Here is an 18,963-nt window from a genome sequence, read left to right as displayed (position 1 = left end):
TTGGTATCAGCTAAATAAGAAGTGATGCTGTGTGAAAACGTTTTGTATCTCCAGCTAGGTCCAGCCACAGCGGTTCTACCAGCTACAGTGCCTTTGAAAATGTACGCTTCTTATGGCCAGGATGAAGAATTTGCTTTTACAATCCATTAATTTTATTTAAAGTGTCTGAAGTTTCAAATACAGGGCCCGGTATCCAAAAGGCACCAAGGGCTACTTGCAAATTGTGACAGAATTTGATGAAAGTACGGATCAGCTCACAGCCACACAGACTTGGGAGTGTTTGGCATGGCTCTTCTCTAGCTGTGTTGGCACCTGACACTCCTGGTTTTCGCGACAACCAGGAACACCCCCGGCCATCCTTAGCCTTTGGAGCATCACGCAGAAGAATCGTTCTCAGTTTCACTACCAGAAGCAACCATCAGCTGACACCAGAAGGTTTCCTGAGAAGTCAAGAGCCTTGGTTTTGTGTAGCAGTGAGGGAAACGAGGAATGAATAGGAAATTCCAGAACCAACGCGGCTAAATCATCTCCTCCATAAATAAAATAGAAAAATCTGCCCTGACTTTAACATGCTGCTGCTTGCTCCAAGTACTGCTGCCATTCAGTTGAGTCCATAGGCTCTCAAAATCAATTGCTTAGGAAGAAGTACGTCCTTACTTGGCCTTTCCTCCTCACCCAGCTGAGCTCCCAGTGCCTCCAGTTATCACCACCGCCACCCACCGTGTTTCTTACCCTGGATTCTCTCAATCCCATGGGCCTGACCTAAGACTCCCCAGTCTTCCAGGGAAGAAAGCTGAGGAGGAGAAAACATTTTGCTTTGCTACCATTTCGTTATATTCTGCACCTTTTTATTCCTTCTGAAAAACCATTTGCTTGCTATGCACCCCCTTAGTTGAAGTTTTAGTGGGTTTATTTTTTGAGAGGACATGAAAGAATGGTCAGTACAAAGAAAAAGCAAAGGACAGAAGATGAGTGTGGATGATAAACAGCTGTTCTTCCCAATCAGCTTGCTGCATGCACTAAAAATATGCAGCACCAAACATCTCCAGATGAGGGACAAGGACAGAAGGACATGCAGGGGACTGGGCTGAGAATAAAACGTGATACAGCCTTCAGGTTGCTGGCAAAATTTATGTACGTGTGCAACCCTTAATTTATAAGAACCTGGGAGAAGCCAGCAGCCAAATTAACGTTTTAAAAAGAAATGTTAATTCATGTCAAAAGAATATATCTACTTCTTTTCTTTCCTTCCTCACTCTAAATTGTTTTAAGAAACGCAAATTAAAAAGATTTTTTTCCTCTGCCCTTTAATATTTGTGCCTTCCTACTGCTGCTGGTAAAAATTCCCCTAACAGCTTCATCGCCCTTTCTCCAGGATGAACGCTGGGCAAAAAGTCCTCGGAACTCAGACTGAGCAGAAAAGAAGTGCCCGTATCTGACTGGACACAACCCATAACTGTTGGAAGGCGCGAGATAACGCAGGCAGCACAGCGATGCTGCCGACACAGCAACCCAAAGGGGACCCTGCAGACCCAGACTGCTGTCCTGGGGACCTGCAGGAGGCCCCGCACGGACGCCGTGTCCCCGCAGCGTCCAGCACGGCCCCAGACCTCGCTAATCGATGAGGGGAAGCGCCAGGTCTGCTGAGACACCGACCCTGTCATTCCCTGAAGCCGAGAGGCAGGAGCCAGCCCCGCGTGCCACGGAGAGCCCCTCGCGGTGTAAGACGAGGAGCTGATGATAAATGTTGGCTCTTGCTTGGAGGGCTCCTTGCCGTAAGAGCACTTGTGAGCAGTGGTGAGTGGGCACTGAAGCAATCAGCAGCTCGTTTCAACAAGGCGGGCTGAAATTCAGAGCTTTGTGCCTCGATCTCCTCTAGGTTGCCTGAGTTGGGAACATTTGCGGTATTTTTGTATTTTTCTTTCTGCATCCAAAGTTAAATGATGTAAAAGAATTTTACAACAGGAACTAAGGTCACAAAGTGGGCTGACACTTCGGCACAGCCCGAGCTGCTCTCATTTGACAAGAGCTGGCTTACTTCAGATTCCCTCCAGCGTCCCTCGCAGTACAGCTTTCTTACTGGGCTTTTTAGAAGTTTGGTTTTCCATCCTCAAGTCTTTTTTTTTGTGTGCATCCAAATATGCCTCCTGTTTGCGAGCTGGCAATAACATGACTGCATTTCTCATTTAAGCTAGGTCTGCACCAGTAACTTATATTTGAATTGTACTCAATTTGAGGTTTGTGAAATTCCCAACTTGGATTGCTCGTCTTGAATCCAGTTTTGGTTTTGTGTTTCAAACAACGTTAGAAACAATAGCTCTTTAATCCCTGAAATACCCTGTCATCTGTGCAGAGAGGAAAGGTTCCTGCGTCTTTGGGACTAACATTATCAAAACCATTCCACCCCTGTGACGTCCCTCGCCCCCGCCTGCTCCACCAGCCTTTCCCCAATGTGCCCATTGGGTTTTTCCTCTTTGCTCTGCAGACTCCCAATCCATGCCCCACTCTCATCCCCTCTAAAACACAGACAAAACCTGCGTTCACAGCCTGCAGCCACGTGCCCAGCACTGACAACTTGTGGCATGAACTTTTTACAGGTTTGATGGCAACGAAATACCAGCAGTGGTTTCCATTTGCCTCCTTTGTGCTCCAGTACCATAATCTACGCCTCCCAGCAGGTGCCAACATTTCACACAACCTTCCCCACCGCGAGAGGAGCCAAGGCCTGGAAGATGACACGGGTGCTGCCACCGCGCAGCCCGCACGGGTGAACACAGCAGTTAATTTGGCTAATTGCCGAAGTCATTACCTGGTCGTTAATGTGGCACACGGCGAGGTTCTGCTCGTCACAGGAACAGGCCACGCGGATGTACTTCAGCCAGTTCCCAGCTCCGCTCTGGCTAGCATCAATGCAGAATTTCTCATTTCCCAGGTCATCAGCAATCTGCAGAAGAACAGGAGGAAGGAACACGTGGGTCATCTGGTATCAAACAGTAGATGCAGAAAGAAGAAAGAAAGGAGAATTATTTGCAGTGCAGATTTCATAACAAGGAATAGCAAGGCATGAGCTGGATGGCAAGTAACACTGATAAGCACGTCTGGCAGGGCTAAAGCAGCTCTTCAGCCATGATCACAAGTTCCTGGTTAGAAGAACCTCCAAGGACCTCTACCAGAGCTCTCCATGAGTAACCGGCTCAGGACTACAACTGATATGGAGACAAAAGCACTCTTCTAGTATTCACATCAGCTTAGAGCAAAACAGATCGACTTGCTGAACTGCATTCACTGTAATGACCAGGCCATCAAACTGCTCCGTGCTGCCAGCACCTGTGGCTCTGAGCCCTCCTGGAGGTCCCTGAGCACACCTGGAGGTCCCCACCCCGCCTCCTCCAGCACCAACCTCTGATCTCAAGCTACTTGCATTAAAATGGACAAAGGGAAAATCACATCGTCGGTTCTTGGCTTATTGCTTCCAATTCAGACCATGGCACTGAATCTTCAGGGAAATCCTGCATTTCCCCCCAGAATGAGTGTTTGGGTGGGGCAGAACTGGTAGGAGGAACAGCCCTGTGTTCAGCCTCATTCCTGCCCTGCCTGGGAATGCTCTGGCTGCTGCTCACCAGCCAGGCCTGGCAGATTCAGGTGAATTGATGGGCCCTGTCTTTGCTAACAGTGAAGAAAATGCCCAGGGTTATTTTATCCCCGTGTGAGGGGTTTCAGCACCACGCTGCCCATGTGCTTCAGCTCAGCTCCCTGTGCACACTGGGCTCAGGCTGCAGAGCTCGGCTCACACACGGAGCCTCGCAGGCATCGATCCCTCGTGTTCAGCCCACGCTTATGAGGTCTGGCTCCGTACTGCTCGGGGGTGATACCGTGCTTTACTTAACACCTCAGTCCTGGCACAGGTTTCTCTGGGGTGCTCCCCAGCAGTGGCCATTTCAGGCAAATTTGCCTTCCATGACTTCCTTAGGACACAGCAGCAGAAGCAGCGACTGAGTTTAGCTTTCAATTCAACTGTCTTGGCCACAAAACATCATCCTTCCTCTTCCAGAAAGCCCTGCCTTGCTCATTCCTCACATTCCAGCTTCCAGGATAAATAAAACAGGAGTTGCAGAGGCAACGTCCTTTGCCACAGTGCCCCGGCTCTGCTGGAGCGGAGCTGCTGCAGATGGAAGCGCGCTCCCCGCTGAAAGCAGCGGCTGCATCGCGAGACGCTTCCTGCTGGCAGCCGTGTAGAAGTTATATGAGCAAATTCGGGTTTATGTGAGCAAATTCTCAGTTGCTGGTTTCACTTTCGCCTCGTTCCGCTTCGCCGTCAGGGCAGGCAGCGGCCGCCAGCCCCTCCTCGTGCCCGTGCATGGCACACACGCAGCCGCTGCTCCTGCAGCTCCCGGGCTCTGCCGGGGCCCTCGGAGGTTTTGGGGCAGAGGAAGGGGTCAGGGACACCTCCCGGAGAGCAGGCACAAATCTTTCACCATTTCCCCAAATGTCACCCGGTGCCATGGGTTTGTTCCAGGTTTGGAATTTCTGCCCAACGTTAAACATACAGAAATCCAAACTGAGGGCGCACCCCGTGCAGAGGGCTCTTACCGGCGTGTTTCGCTGCTGTTTGTCTTTTGTTTTTATGTAGGTGCTTTCCTCAAAACTGGCTGCATTTGTTCGGGGACCTCCGCTTTCCAGGAGAGCCACCTGCACGTGCTGAATTTACTCTCTCGTGACTCCGAGGGGATGCGAGGGCACACGACAGCCCCTGCTCTGCCCTAACGAGGCTCTCAGTACCCGGTTCTTTGTAGCTCTCCTCTCTGATACAAGGCAGCACCGTCAGAGGAAGCTGGTGAGGGTAGTTTGGACTTTGTAAGAAAAAATGAAAAAAAGAAAAGCGTTCCTAACGTGGGTTGAACAACTCTACCGAGTTTACTCAAGCTACAATAACAGTAACTTCTGTTTTATCTCAGGGAACCTCTAGGAACATGGAGGCTGGCTGACGCTGCTGACTGCTGCTAAGATTAAAGCCCTGGCCCTGGCCCTGCTGACCCCAAATCAGTGACGGGCGGTGGGCAGCCAGGGAGCACCTGCGGGGACACAGCTCACTGGGAAGGGGTGACAGCTCCCAGGGAAAGCTGGAAAACAGCAAAACCAGGACCAACTGTCCATGTTCGGCCGCTGGTTGGAAGCCATCAACCAGCATGGGTGTAGGGCCTCTGGGTTTGAACAGTTGGACAGGCAGCACCCAGATAACCCCCAGCACCATCAGTGTGTACAGAAGCAGTCAGCAAGATGGCAAATCCCCTTTTGGTTTGTAGCCGTATGTTTCAGGTGCCCTCTTTCATATTCTGGAGTTATTTAGGCGCAGATACTCCAGATAGCTCTGGAGAAAAGCAGAATTCAGCTCCAATTCACCAGCTGCTTTGCAGGCCCCCGCACAAGGCTTGCCAGCGCCGCCTGAGCGAGGTCCTGTCTTAGCTAAAAATCACCTGAAACTCTGTGGTTTCATCTGAGTGGAGCTTTAGCACCCGAACTGGGGGTGTGAGATCTCACAGATCAGAATGAGAAAGAACGAGTCCGTACAAACCCTGAGAACTCGAGCCCCTGTTTTTCTCACACACTCACTGTACTCTGGAAATAAAACAAAGTCTCACGAGCCGAGGCCCAGCGGTGTCACTGGAAGGCAATTTGCACGATGCCGTCCCTGACACTGCGGCATGCCTTCCTTGCTTTGGGTAAAAAAACAAATGGAAAAACAAAAACTGGAAAACAAAAGGGCTGTTGGAGAGGCAGAAGAGGCAGATCATTGGCAGCAATGCACCTGCCGAGCAGCAGTCAGTTACCACTTGCTGGCTGACCGCAGTGCAATAGGTAGAAAAGTTTTCCTCTCCCCTTAGGTACAGAAGGAAAAGGTGTTCTTTTTTCCATGTGAATTTCCTAGGACTTATGCTAACACATCTTTACTTTGCAATTGCAACTGAAACAGCAGACAGCCCTACACCATGGCAGTCTTCCACATCCAGCTTTATCCAGCTTTCTAATTTTCAAGGAACTTTCTCTGCCTGATTAAACTTTTTTTTTTTTTTTTTTCCCTATGTACCCATGATCCTGCACGATCCGTTACATGTTAGTTTTCTAGGATGTTTCAGTATCTGTCCAACAAAATGTCAAGCTGTCAGAAAAGGAGGCTTTGTCTCAGGTGCGGTGGAAGCACCTGCTCCGAGCGCTGCCGGTCCAGCTCTTTGTGGTTGACACCTCGAGCAAGATAAAGATCACAAGCACACACTTTTTTGATGTTCTATATGAAATGTACATCATAATTTAAAAAATACTAAAAAAAAAAAAAGTAATTGCAAGTTATTACCCATGATGTCATTTTACCTCTATCAAACACGTGTCCACACAAATAATTTCCTAAGCTCCTCTTTCCCCTGCCCTAAAAAACCTCCAGAAAAACAAACCAAAACCTTTTACCACATCTTCTTCCAGTTTAGACCAGAAGAAAATCAGAAATTTCCTCTGCCGAAATTCTTCAAACCAGCTGTTTGCAAGTCACTGTCAGTAACAAAAAAAAAAAAAAAGATTTTCTGTTTGAGGGCTTGTGTTTGGAATGCACGAGGGTGATTCACTCGTGGGTGTTTCAGAAGCACGGCAGCACGGAGAGGTAACCGATGCTCCAAAGAAGTCCAATTGCAAAAGAAAAAGGGATAGAAAAAAAAAAGCTACAGAAAACCAAAACAAAGCCAGAAAATCACACGTGGAATTGGCAGGAGTCGGAGCTGGTGGCGTTGAAGCGTTGGTTGTACTTCTGCTTGCTCAGCCCAGCTCTGACATCAGCGAGGTTGTACCGAGGCATCTCGGGGGGATAATTTGGCTCAGACATTAAAAGACATTATCAGAGAGAGGAAAAAGAGAAAAAGGGGGGAGAATGAGGAAAGGGTAGGGAAAAGACAATTAAAATCAGTAATTGGTAATATTTTTAATGCCCAAACCCGTTATCTGTCGGTGTTGTGGTCCCTTTGGGGACAGCACGTTACCATCGTGCTCATCCACAGCCTGGACTGCGGCATCACGGCCCCAGAGCCGTGCTCGGGGCAGGAGCACATTTGGCTGCCTCACCTTTTCCCTGAGCTAATCTCCAGGCCGTCTGGGACAGACAGACACGTGCACTCGTCGATCTGCTGGAAAACTCAGCTTTCATCTGGACTGCAGCCCGTGGGCACTCTCATCAACTCCATCAGAGTGAGAGCACCTCCAGTGCCTCGCTGCCCTCTGCTCAGCCTGATCCACCCAGCCCAGCCCAGCCATCCCGCACCTTGCCGTGGGTTTCTCATTGCCTTTTTTTTTTAATTTTCATTGACCGTGTCAAAACAAGTTCATCTTTTTCCCCTTCCCTCTGCTGCAGATGGCAAGCTCAGGGCGTTCGCTGGATTTATGAACCCAGGCACCTCCCTGCTCTTTTGTCTTCATCCAAGAATTCCCAGCTCTCGTCCCGGCTGGTGGCGGTGCCACGACGACGTTTTGCTGAGACATTCGCTATCCTTCCAGGGAGCACCGTCTCCTTTCCCACCCCGAAGCCCCCATCCCTCTCCTCTGCAGTCGATTTGCTTCAAACAAATGCACCTTCATGCTCATTTGGATGTCAGGTTTTCAGCCTGGCCCGCTGCAGAGACACGAAGCTTGGACCCAGAGCCGACCGCTGGCCGCGGCTGTGGTTCAGGCTCATCTCGAGCCAGCCAAGAGGAAATGGTTGTCATGGCCCAGGGCTCGCTCTGCAGCCTCATCTGCTTTCTGCTGAACAGCCTTCAGGACTCGAATCCAAAGGGCTCATTGATCTTGCAGGGGCTCTGTCTCGTAATTTATTAAGATCAGAGATGCTGAGTTATGAAGCAAAAGTTATGGAAAAATTCTCTTGAACATTAACCATTTTTTTTGCACATCATTTGAGGTTTCCTGCTTCTCTAATTTGTGGGCTCTCTGTTGGGTTGTTTCTTTCACGTTTTAATGGGCAGAGTCCAACATTTGGCCTCCGCAGAGGTGTGCTGTAGGACTGGAATGCCTAGGGATCTGTCGTCAGTTAGCTTAATGGATTCCTAGTGTGCATGAAGAAACGAAGCAACCATGAGTTTGCCATCAGTGACCCAGCGTCCTGTTGCTATAACATCCCTCCCCAGAAGCTGAAAGTGTAATAAACCTTCTCATCCCATAGTTGCAGGATCTGCCTTTGACAGTTTGGCTGATGTACGCATTTTATTTGGCAGGAGTTAGAGGGAGATTTCCCCCCCCCCTCCTTTTTTTTTTTTCTTTTTGCTTTAATGACCCACAAGCTGATTTAGAGCAATAAACTGTTGCCATGAAGTTTTGTTGTGTTTCTTTCAAATAAAGAGGAGGGAGGGATCGCTACGATTTATGACTTTCAGAAGTAAGTGAAACAGAAAGTCCATTCTTGCCGCAAAATGAAGAGAAAAAGATTTCATCCAGAGAAACACCTCTGTCAATGTGTAGACACGAAGCCTAGATGAACTCATAAATTCAGCACTCTGCCTGCAATTAACCAGGCTTCCTGGTGATTTGACAAAGAGTTAATGAGAAACGTGTCAGACAAAACCAGGTCACAGCACAGGGAACTGATGGGACCAGCAGCCGAGCCAAACCCGGCCGGGCTGGGGCCACAGGAGCGGCCCCGCGGGAGCCGCGCTGCGCAGCGCCCAGCGAGCTCCAGGGCCTCCAGCTCCCGGCCAGAGCAAACTGGTGGGAGGGGAGCGGGGACTGGAGAAAAGACTGCTCCTAAAAGCCTGTGCTTTGATTCGTGGGGCTGTTAAATGACCGCAGGATCGGAGAACTACGGCATCCTCAGGTGTCAAGAGCCCGAGCCGCTCGGGCATCGGGGATGGAGAGGGACCTTTCGGGATCTCCTCCTGTGGAAGGAGCACCCTGAGGAAGGAGCAGCCGAGCCCCAGCTGAGCGTGGATCAGAGGCGGCCGCGCAGCCACAGCAGGGATGCGGTGCTGGTACTCACTGTGCTCGTGGGTGTGATCTCCACGGAAGCATCTCGTGCTCCACAAAGCAGGGGCACCGCGGGGTTCGGGAGCCTCGAGGCTGAGCACGCTGCGCCCCACTGGCCCCGCTCCCCTCCACGCAGCCCCCGGCCCCGAGCTCGCACAGCTCCGGGTCCCCGCGCAGAGAAACATCAAGTAAAGATGTCAAAACAGAAGAAGACTTTCAAGATGATGGCAAGCATTTATCTCAACAAAAGCTCATTTTTCACCAGTAACGTAATTCATACCACACTGATTTAAATTAAACAGTAAACCGTAAAAAATTATGCTTGAATCAAATCGCAGGGTTGCCTCAGATATTGTACACACAAGTCAAGAAAGGGATTTCCAGTTCTTTGTAATATATACACGCTAAAACTTTGAAGTTTTCCTCCCCGCAGAAAGAGCTCAAAACATCACACTTTCGTATTCTACTTCGTTTCGACCCATTTAAAAAAACATTAATGAAGTTCTAAAAGCTTGGTAGATAAAAATAAATGGGAAATCGAGAGAAGTCTGGATCTGATAAACAAAAGGCAGACTGCTCGCAGGCAGATGAGGCTTTCCAGGACATTTAATTTTGCTTTAATTAGGAAGGGGGAGCAGAAGCGGGAGGTCCAGCAGCGCTGAATTTCCACCGAAACAGGCTCGGCGTGCCGGCACCTCGCAGCTTCTGCAGAGGGACAAAGCGCTGAAGGGCACGAGTGGCCTGGGGCTGCTTGAAGAGGGAGACCTGGCACCACACGGCTCCCTCCAAGGCAGGGGGGCCACTAGCCACGGGCAAGGAGGAGCAGAGCAGCGCTGCTGGCAGCAACACGCCGGCCCAGAAGCTGAGCAGAACCTGAGTTAAGGCTGGAACAGTTCCTGAGCACAGCTTCTCCAGGAGGCCCCTTGGCACTCGGGCTCTTCTCCGCCTGCTCTCCCAGCACCCCAGCTACGTGAGCTGTGCTGCTTTCCAGGAGCTAACAACTCCCACGGTCCCGCTGAAGGCACTGCACCACCAGACACGTGAAGGCTTCCTCGCGCACCTCCCGAAGCAGCACCCTGCTCTGTCACACCCGAAAAATCTCAGCCGCCTCCGCCCGCGGCGTGGTGAGGGGGCTGACGATGCCAGGAGGCTCGCGAGGCAGCACGTCTGGTTTGCCATTGCCCTGAGCGCACCCGTAGGATGTCACGTTTTAACCCTGCTGCTCTGCGAGCTGCCTGTGGGCATCTCAGGGATGCACAGCCTGGGGGGATGTTGCCGTTTTTGGCCAAGTGCCTTTGCTTTTTGGAGATGGGGAATGCCCTACAGACAGCCCCTGCCTGGAGCGAGGTGCCAAAGAAATGCCAAGGTGCTGTAGAAGTGAGACCACCGCCCAGGCCGCCTCCCCTCGGTGCCTGCCTGGTGTTCACAGGCTGAGCGTGGTGGCACGGCGGAGATGCCAGCTCCATCAGGTCTTTTGGTCGAGGCACCCACAGAGGAGCTGCTGAGGGCCAAAAGTGAACGTTTGTCTTCAGAAATTACAGAGACCTGTTTCTGAAGGAGCTGAGGCGAACGCTGCACATCCTCAGGTCCCGTCCTCATCACCGCTTCCAGGAGCTGCACGCTGACTGCTGGAAGTGGCAAGCTGTGCCATCGGAAACCAAACCAAAGGCACCGGCTCCTTCCCCTCGCTCGTTCCCAAAAGGGAAGGCAGCTGCCTTAGGAACAGCTCCTGGTCGGCTTCTTCAGGTGCGTGCCGGTGCCTGGCTGGGCCGGTGTGCGCGGAGGCTCCTGCCACTTGTTTTAAATCATTCCTCATTACTGCGACTTTATTTTAATAATGTTTTGGGAAGGGAGCTGTGGAACACCACTAACATGCAGGGCTCTTCAGAGTGATTTACTGAAGGCGCCGGGTGCCAAAACCATTTGCCGCATTTTACACGCTGGCCAAAAAAGTAGCAGAGCCTTCAAGCGCCCATTCATACTGCTAACACCAGCCACAGCACAGCGGCCTCACAGCCCCAGCGGAGTCCCCTGAAGGACCTGGCACGGGAAGGCCCACACGGAGCAACGCCGTCCTGGGGGCTCTCACCTGCCTCTTCCCGACTTCTCACCAGCCGTACGCTAAGATGTTTAAATATTAAATTAGACGAAGGCCCAAATTTACCAGCAGCAACGTACCCGGTGCAGAGGGTCATTATCCTCCCTCCCGTCTCACATCATCGCGCGCAGCGGCAGCCGGGCAGCCCAGGAATACTCATCTGGAAGCGCATTCCTGTTCGCATGTTAGCTTTAAATGCCCTGAATTTACGGGCCAAAAGGGTGCACGTTACCAGCGCTTTGGCCGTGACCTTACACGTTCCGAGCAGAGATTTTAAAAGCAAAGACCCAGAGCGAAGCCCTCCCGTCCCCCGGCTGCCGTGAGCGCAGCTGCACCGAGGTTTCATTTACACAGGAAACCCCCCCAGAGGTGCCACAATCGCGCGAGGAAGCGCAGCCCTCGGAACCTTTCTGATCAGAAATGAGCAAGGCAGCTGCTTTGCAGACTGTTCTCGTGCTCTTTAGAAGGTGTGAAATAGATGAGTTTGTGAACCGGGGCTGGCACTGAGCGAAAGAATGAAAGGATATTATAGGCTTCCCTCCTGAACGCAGCTGATCAAAAACAGGAACAGCAGAGCCCTGCTGAAAGGGCTCGGAAAACAAAGCGGCCATCTCGGGCCGAGCCAACGAGAAATTTCCTCTTGATGTAGTAACACCGCGCTGCTCGCCTCTCGCCAAGCCGAAACATGTGATTTCTTCAGAGCCGATACTTACCGAAAACGTTACCAAAAGAGGGTGCAAAATCGAGGCGCTGCAGCCCCCGCACCCGTCCCACAGCAGCTCGGGGGGCTCCGGCCCCGCTGAGCACCATCCTGCACACACCCAGCTGCTGATTTACACCGAGGGCACACGCACAGCCCTGCACGAAGCCACGAGGTGCTCTGCGCTCAGGGCAGCGAGCAGGGAAGCAGCCAGGATATTATCCGGTCTCTCTGCCCTGCAGCATGGGCAGCAGGAGCGTTTGTTGAATTACACAAGCAAGGTGGGGAAGGAGAATCTCTGAGCGCTGCTAGAGCATCTGCTCGCGGGCCGGCTCGCCTCCTGGGGGAGATGAGATCGTTCATGTGCTCAGCATCTTACCGGAGAGCTTCTTCCCCTCATAACTCTTACGCACAGCTCGTCTGTAACACCAGCGTCACCAGAAGGAGAACCTGGGACACCAGGGCTGGACATCTTTGCACCAAGTGAGCTGTTTCCACACCAAAAAAAAAATGGTTTTGGAGCCCCTTCCTGCCTGAAGGTATCAAAGGTCTCCTACAGGAGGGAGCAGCCCTCTGGCAGCTGCCTGCGAGTCAGCATCAGCCTCACTCAGCAGAGGCACATAAACAACACGAGCCAAGCCATTTCCCTTCGAATTGACGCGCTGAGCAGGGTGATCCTGCCCTCTGATACAGGACTCGAGCTGTAGCAGGATTCTGGGGGGCTCGTTTCTCATTAAGTTCAGCACCAAGGGCATCCCCACTCCCTTGGCAGTCTGGCAGCCAGCAGAGGCTCTGAAGCCTGCTCAGGTAAACTTTAAGTGCTCGAAGACAAGAGCATTGGGGCTCAGGGGCACTGGGGCTGGTCTGTGCCACCCCGGTATTTCGGGACATGTGCTGCAATTGTGTAATGGGGCTGCACAAGCCAGGAGGCTGGGCTGGAGCTGCCCACGGACCCCAGCACCTCCACCATGTCTGTGACCGTCCTCCAGCCCTTCTCCAAGAGACTTCCAAATGGCCTCAGCCTCGGTTCCCCCTGCACTGGGGGCAGCCACAGCCCGGTCCTGTCCCCCTGCTTCTGCTTGTCCCTGCTGGGCTCCTGGCACAGCCCGGGCTCGTCCCGATGCTCGCTGCCTTCCTTTTGGCATTGCATCCTTCAGGGAAGTTTGCTGTAACCCTCTCTCACAAAATCATGGAAATCTGTTCTTTTTTTTAAATCAAGCTCTAGAATCCTCCAGGCCCCAACTTGGTGCTCCTTCCAAAGTGACAACACCGAGGGGCTGATCCAGTTATTTCCCACTAAATCTCGGTGACCAGACCTCCCCGCAGCTGCAGCCAGACAAGTCCATGTATCTTGTCTGCCACCACGAACCCAAACCCTCGTTACGAGGATGCACAAGGGTCAATTGCGCAGTCCCAAGTGCCGCCCGGATGAACTTTACCCCGAGCCAATTCACCGACTTATGAAACGCTGTCTTCCAGGGAATTTATCCTAATGATAAATCTGCCCTTTGGATACGCTGAGCAGCTCCGTTTCAAAACCCCCAGCCCGGACCTGAGGCCAGCTCTGTGTCAGCAGACAGCGGGGCAGGGCGATGCTCGGCCGGAGGCACGGCGCTGCCCTGCGGAAGGTGCGCGGGTGCCTCCGCTCGGGTTGTTTTACTCAGGAGATCCCAGCACAGCTGGTTCTCTGATGGAGGGTCTCAAAACAAAGCACGATCTGACACAGCACGTATCTTGCAGTGCCTGAGCACGGCAGGTTTGCGTTAGGGAGGTGCTGGTACCCTCATACAGAATCGCTGATCTTCTGCGGGTGATTTTCACAACTCTTAGAGGCACGGCTGCACAGCTAAAGCCAACATTTTGCACATTGATCTGGCCTCCAACCCAACAGGAAAAGACTTCTGCTGGCTTTAAAGGGAGCCAAATATTTAAATCCAAATAGGAAGAGAAAAAAAAAAAAAAAAGACTAGTATCAACCTTGTACAGGGATTTTCTCAATTACCAGAAAGTCAGAGGGCGATCCAGAAGACAGAGCTGAGGATGGCAAGCATCAGGCATCTGCTCACCAAAACGGCCCCATACAGCATGGGAACACACCTCTGCTGTAGGAATAAAGGACTGCATCAGCACCCTCAGGAAAAGGATCCCACATCCTACCTGGGCCACTCCTGCCCACCTGCTAAGCAGGAAAATGTTTGCTCCTTGTACAGGGTTTGCTTGTTATTGGGGTTTCGGCATCGCCACTATCACTGCAGCATGTGAGCACCTTCCCAAAATGCATGCAAAAAAATCCCACTCGTGTCAGTCAAACACGAGACAGGACACAAGGCTAAATGCCTGCAAAAAGAGAGCAGGATTTTTGTTAATGCGATGGGTGGGACAGAAAAGGACATTGCTTTCTCAAGTCAGCTCTCAGTCACTCTGAATGTGAGGATGGTTTCTCCTTCTTTCCAAAACAAACACCTTTCCTCCAGTGAAATGCTGTTGGGAAACCATTTCAAAGACTTCAGGTATTAGAAATCCACATGAAAGTAACCTGAAAGTCTTCCTCATTAACAGATGGAGACATTTTTTTGAGGCAGCTTCTCATTCTGAAGTTATAAATTATAGATCATAGAATGTATGCTGCAAAAACTCCTTCAAACTGTAATAAAAATTACTAATGCAATGCTAAGTAGGAAGCACCGTGTCACATTTCCAAGCCATTCTTTAGCATGTAAAACCATTGAAACATGGTGAAAAAAAGAATTGTCTTCATTCCCTTTGCAAATACCCACACAGTCAGTCCAAGCCACTACCCAAGCCTTGAAATGCTGTTGAAACAGTTTATTAAGACCTAATCCTGCAGCCTTAAAAAAAATCTAATAGTGCAGTATTTCCACGGTATAAGTGATTTCTGTCTCTATCTGGCAGCCCCGTGAGTTCTCCAAGGATGAACATAAATTCAATTATACCAAATTAAATCTGAACACACATAAGCCGCATAACATTTTAATCAGGGCTGTTCTTAACTTTTTGGAAGAGCTATACAACAGTAGAGCCTACCAGGATGATACGACACACATGCTTTTCTCCCTTGCACTGCCTACTTTTATTAATTACTCTGGCAGAGATGTATTTATATTGGTGCTGTCAGTGTGTGAATAAAACCTCATGGACAAAAATGGTTTAATTAAAGCAGAAAGAAGTGGTTTATGGGTGGTGAGCAAATCTGTTCTTTAAAGTCAGTAAAACTTTCATAAGTGGTTAGATACAAATAAATCCTAGGAAAGCATTTGCACCAAATATGTCTTTTATATCTTATACTGAAGCGTACCATATTATCATAAAAAAGACCTAAGCAGGAGCATGGACCCAATAATCTGTTGGCTGGAACCCTCGAGGGTGTTTCTCAGCTCTCAGTTCTTCTCTTTCACTCTGTTTGGATTAACAAAGCCACCTCTTCTGCCCCAAACTGCTCCGCTGCATTGCGAGAGCTTCAGAAGAGCAGCCAGGACAGGCACACGAGGTTCACCCTCTGCTCAGGGAAGGCAGGGAGCACCATGCTCTGAAGGTGCCCCCCCGGTGTTCCTGGATCTGCTCCTTCCCGAGGGAGCTTCCCAACGGGATGGGGCTTCAACCATCCCATGCTGGGGACGGCCAGCGGGCACCACTGAGCTCACCACCCCTGGCATGGTTCTTGGGTGGAAAGGAGCCCATCAGCAGCCACCAACGTGCTTGGAAATGCCTCTGGGGATGTCACCAAGCTTGGCAGCGCCGTGCCGGGCACCTGTGGCTGGGCAGTGACCATGCAGAGAAGCCGGAGGCACAGCAACAAGGAGGGAGCTGCAGAGCCGGGCACAACGCGCCCTTGGTGGATGGACAATCCTCCACAGAGACCGTGCTCCGGGCCAGGCCGTGCCATAGATGTAGATCTCACGTTCTAATCAATAAAAATAAATACCTGACCTCAAGGAAAAGATCCTTCGTTTGGCACTCCCGATCGGTCTTTATACTTCAAGCGCAGTTTTTACTGGCCGGGGTCCAGTTATCCTATGGTAATGTAACAGCCTTTTTCTTTACGCGAACAAAAGTCCTTTTCTAGTCCGAAGGGCCGCCGAGTTTATCCAAATACTCTCTGTTTCCTCCCAGCCCCCCCTGGAAGCAGCCGGCTCCATCAGAGGACACTTGTCCCCCCGGCAGGACGCAGCGGAGGGCTCAGCCCCCACCTGGCGGCACCGCGGGCAGAGCATCCACACGGGGCAGCCCCGCCGCCCCCCGGCACGACCGGTTGGAAACGCTAAATAGTCTTTTCCATGTTTCTACATCGGGTCTTATTTTGGCTAAGCCCGTCCAGTCTGTTAGCAGCTGCCAAGCGCATGAAGTAATGAGAAAGCATAGGGAGAGAAAGCTGACTTCATTCCAGCCGCGCTGCGGCTAACACACCCAGTATGTTCTGCGGCTGTCAGCACGTTGCTGAAGTGGACCTCATTAGCAAATTTGACTTTAAGGACCAGATGAGATGCATTCCTCCGGGCCACCTTCCCTCTGCTGCCAGCTAGCTCCAACCTGCTCATCCTCCCCTGGGCTCGGCAGCGGGCACCGCAGGGCTGCTCCGCCATCGGGGCGTGCAAACTCATCGCGGCCCTCAGGAGACACACGGCAGGGCTGGGATGGCCTGGGATGGGCAGCACACACCAAGAGAGAGGCAGGCAAACAGTGACAGCCCTGCATGAGCTGTGGGAACACGCTGAGGGCTAGAAATGTGGTGCACAACGACAGCTGGAAGGATTCGGAGTTGCCCGGCCTTAGGACTGGGTGTTGGGAGTTGGTCACAGGCTCCAGTTCAGGTGTTAGGCACCATCTGACGGTCAAGAGAGTGATACGGAAAGGAAAGAGCAGCTGCAGAGATTGTGGAAGCTTTGTGAAGATGGAGTTAGAGAAATACCTGCCCCAAACACCCTGGAGATCCTGTGCTGGCTGCGAGAGGGACTGGTGGTTCTAGACACCGTGTGATTAAACACATTGAGGTAAATCCATCAGCTGGGCCACCTGCTTTGAACGAACAAGAACCAATTAAACTAGGGCTTTCCCAGGACCCAGACTCATTACCAATGGGGAACAATCCTAAGCCATTAGATTTAGGGCACGGGATCCCTCAGCACACAGCAGAGGACAGCACCGAGAGCCCAGGGCCCGGAACGCGCCTCCTGCTCCCGTCCCTGCTCCAGGCCCAAAACCCAGCCGAGTCCGGGGAGAAGAGGACAGAAAAGTGCAAAACTGCCCCTCAGAGCCCCGAAGTGATTCGAACACAAACTCGAGGCTGTGTGACCTGCACCAGCAGCCCGATAACACAAAGCTGTGTGATTTCATGTCACACTGGTCACCTCTGGGAGCACCACACACAGCTCCCGGGCACTTACAGGGCAAATGCTGCGAGGAGAGGGGAGAGTATCCACAAGGAAGTATTCAGGAGAAAATATTCCGGGGAAATCCTTCCTCATACTGAATCAGCACAGGAACATGACGTGTCCAACCCCTCCAAATAACTGCCCTGCCCCACAATGAACGTTAAAAATGCTCCTCTTACGGAGCGCCGTTTCCTTTCTGCAAGCCTTATTCACGCGATGAAACGAAATTTTCAGCAGATAAATGTCCATAAATCTCTCTGCCTTATTACACCGACTGCTGGCTAACAGAAACGAGCCCGGCTTCTCCCTGGAGCATGTGCTGCCTTCCTGACAAGGGGTTTGCAATAACACGCACAAGAACGTAGCCGGGCCCAGCGCTGCAATTTCCATGGGGCCGAGTGCCACAGGTGCACTAATATAGGCATTAGTGAATGATTAGGCCTCGTAAAATATATGAATGCTGTTTCTTTAAGAAGCCATAAAATTTTATTGAGGAAAAAATCCATGTGTAAGGCTTTTGGTTCGTTTCATGCGGTCATTCAGAATTTCACTCATTTCTGACAGGACTATGATAATTAAAACTGCGGCCTGGGTCTGGTTTCTATAAAGTCCATCTGGCCTTCCGCGATGGAGAGTTTTGGAAGTATGTAATTGCCTGGGCAGCAAATAACTATTTTGCCATCCGCAGTAGTTTAATTTTGTCCCTGCAGCAGGGGAGCTAAGTCAGAGGGGCAAAAGATCATTAACGTATGGAGCCAGAAAGAGGGGCTCCCCGAGCAGGCTGCTGGCCCGTATTTGTTGAAATGCTTGACACCAACGGGCCCCATTAATGCATGGGTTAGATACAATCTGTGGAAAAGGGTCTATTATAAAGGGATTATTTGGAAGTGTTCTGTAGGTGGGGGTGGGTGTGATTGAAGGACTTAAAACTGTTACATTAACCCTTAGGGCACTCTGAGCAGTAACAAACCTGGCATTAAAGGGCTGGGGTTTGTCACAATTTCTTCACTTCCCTCCTTCTCCGCCACGAGGTCAAAGAGATTAAAAACATCCATAATGTGCTCTTCTGTGCTATAAAGATGAAGCTTGTTTTCTGCCCGCTTTATGGCCGTGGCAGCTCCCCTGCCTCCCTGCTCTCACCCCGAATGGGATCATTAAAAAGAAACCAAATCCCCCAAGAAAGACGACAGCAGCAACATACACGCGTGTACTTGTGTGTACTTACACGCTCAGACAGAAGCAAGCCAACAGAAAGCCAGCACAGATGGAGTGGTGACAGAAGAGGCTCTGGAGCTCTGCTCAAACACCCCAAATACGGCTGTCGGTACCGAGCCTGGCAGGGAACCAAGCGGGGACGTGGGGCTGGGAGCAGAGCTCCTCTGCAGGGCTCTGCAGGGCCCTGCTGCTGTCCTGAGCCCGAGATCCCTTCCTCCGGGTGGCACCCAGAAACGCCCCGAGGAGCCAGGCTTCTTAGAAGCTGCTAGGCTTTTATAAGTTCCGCAGAAGTCCATCTAAATACAGAATGCTTCATTTGCATCTTAAACATCTTGCAATTTCTCTGTTTTGCCAGTTTTGCCTCCCACTGGAGACACAAAGACCCTGACAGGCACCCTGCAAATGAAGCTAAGTGATCAAAACCTGCACCACCCGCGGCAGGCATGTCAACCACCACCCAGACTTGTTCACATCTTCACGTTCTTCTAAAATATGCACGCGTGCACTGACTAGCCTCGCTTTCCATCCAGTGTTTGGTCTTCCCTCCGTGCCCAGCACGTAGCAGGGCA

General features: G+C 51.3%; 1 protein-coding gene across 3 annotated transcripts in view; it reads right to left on the bottom strand.

Moving 5' to 3' along the window:
• The window catches only part of PRDM16 (PR/SET domain 16), a 282,537-nt gene that overhangs the window by 47,149 nt on the left and 216,425 nt on the right, over positions 1 to 18,963 (bottom strand). For all 3 annotated transcript variants that reach the window (XM_082777087.1, XM_082777085.1, XM_082777086.1), the window contains exon 4: positions 2,810 to 2,944. In XM_082777087.1, coding sequence (XP_082633213.1) covers positions 2,810 to 2,944 — 135 coding nt within the window. The remainder of the gene's footprint in view (positions 1 to 2,809; positions 2,945 to 18,963) is intronic.

The sequence above is a fragment of the Aythya marila genome (genome assembly GCF_965140915.1).
Source record: "Aythya marila genome assembly, chromosome: 21".
NCBI lineage: Eukaryota > Metazoa > Chordata > Aves > Anseriformes > Anatidae > Aythya > Aythya marila.
This window is presented reverse-complemented; position numbering and strand designations above follow the sequence as displayed.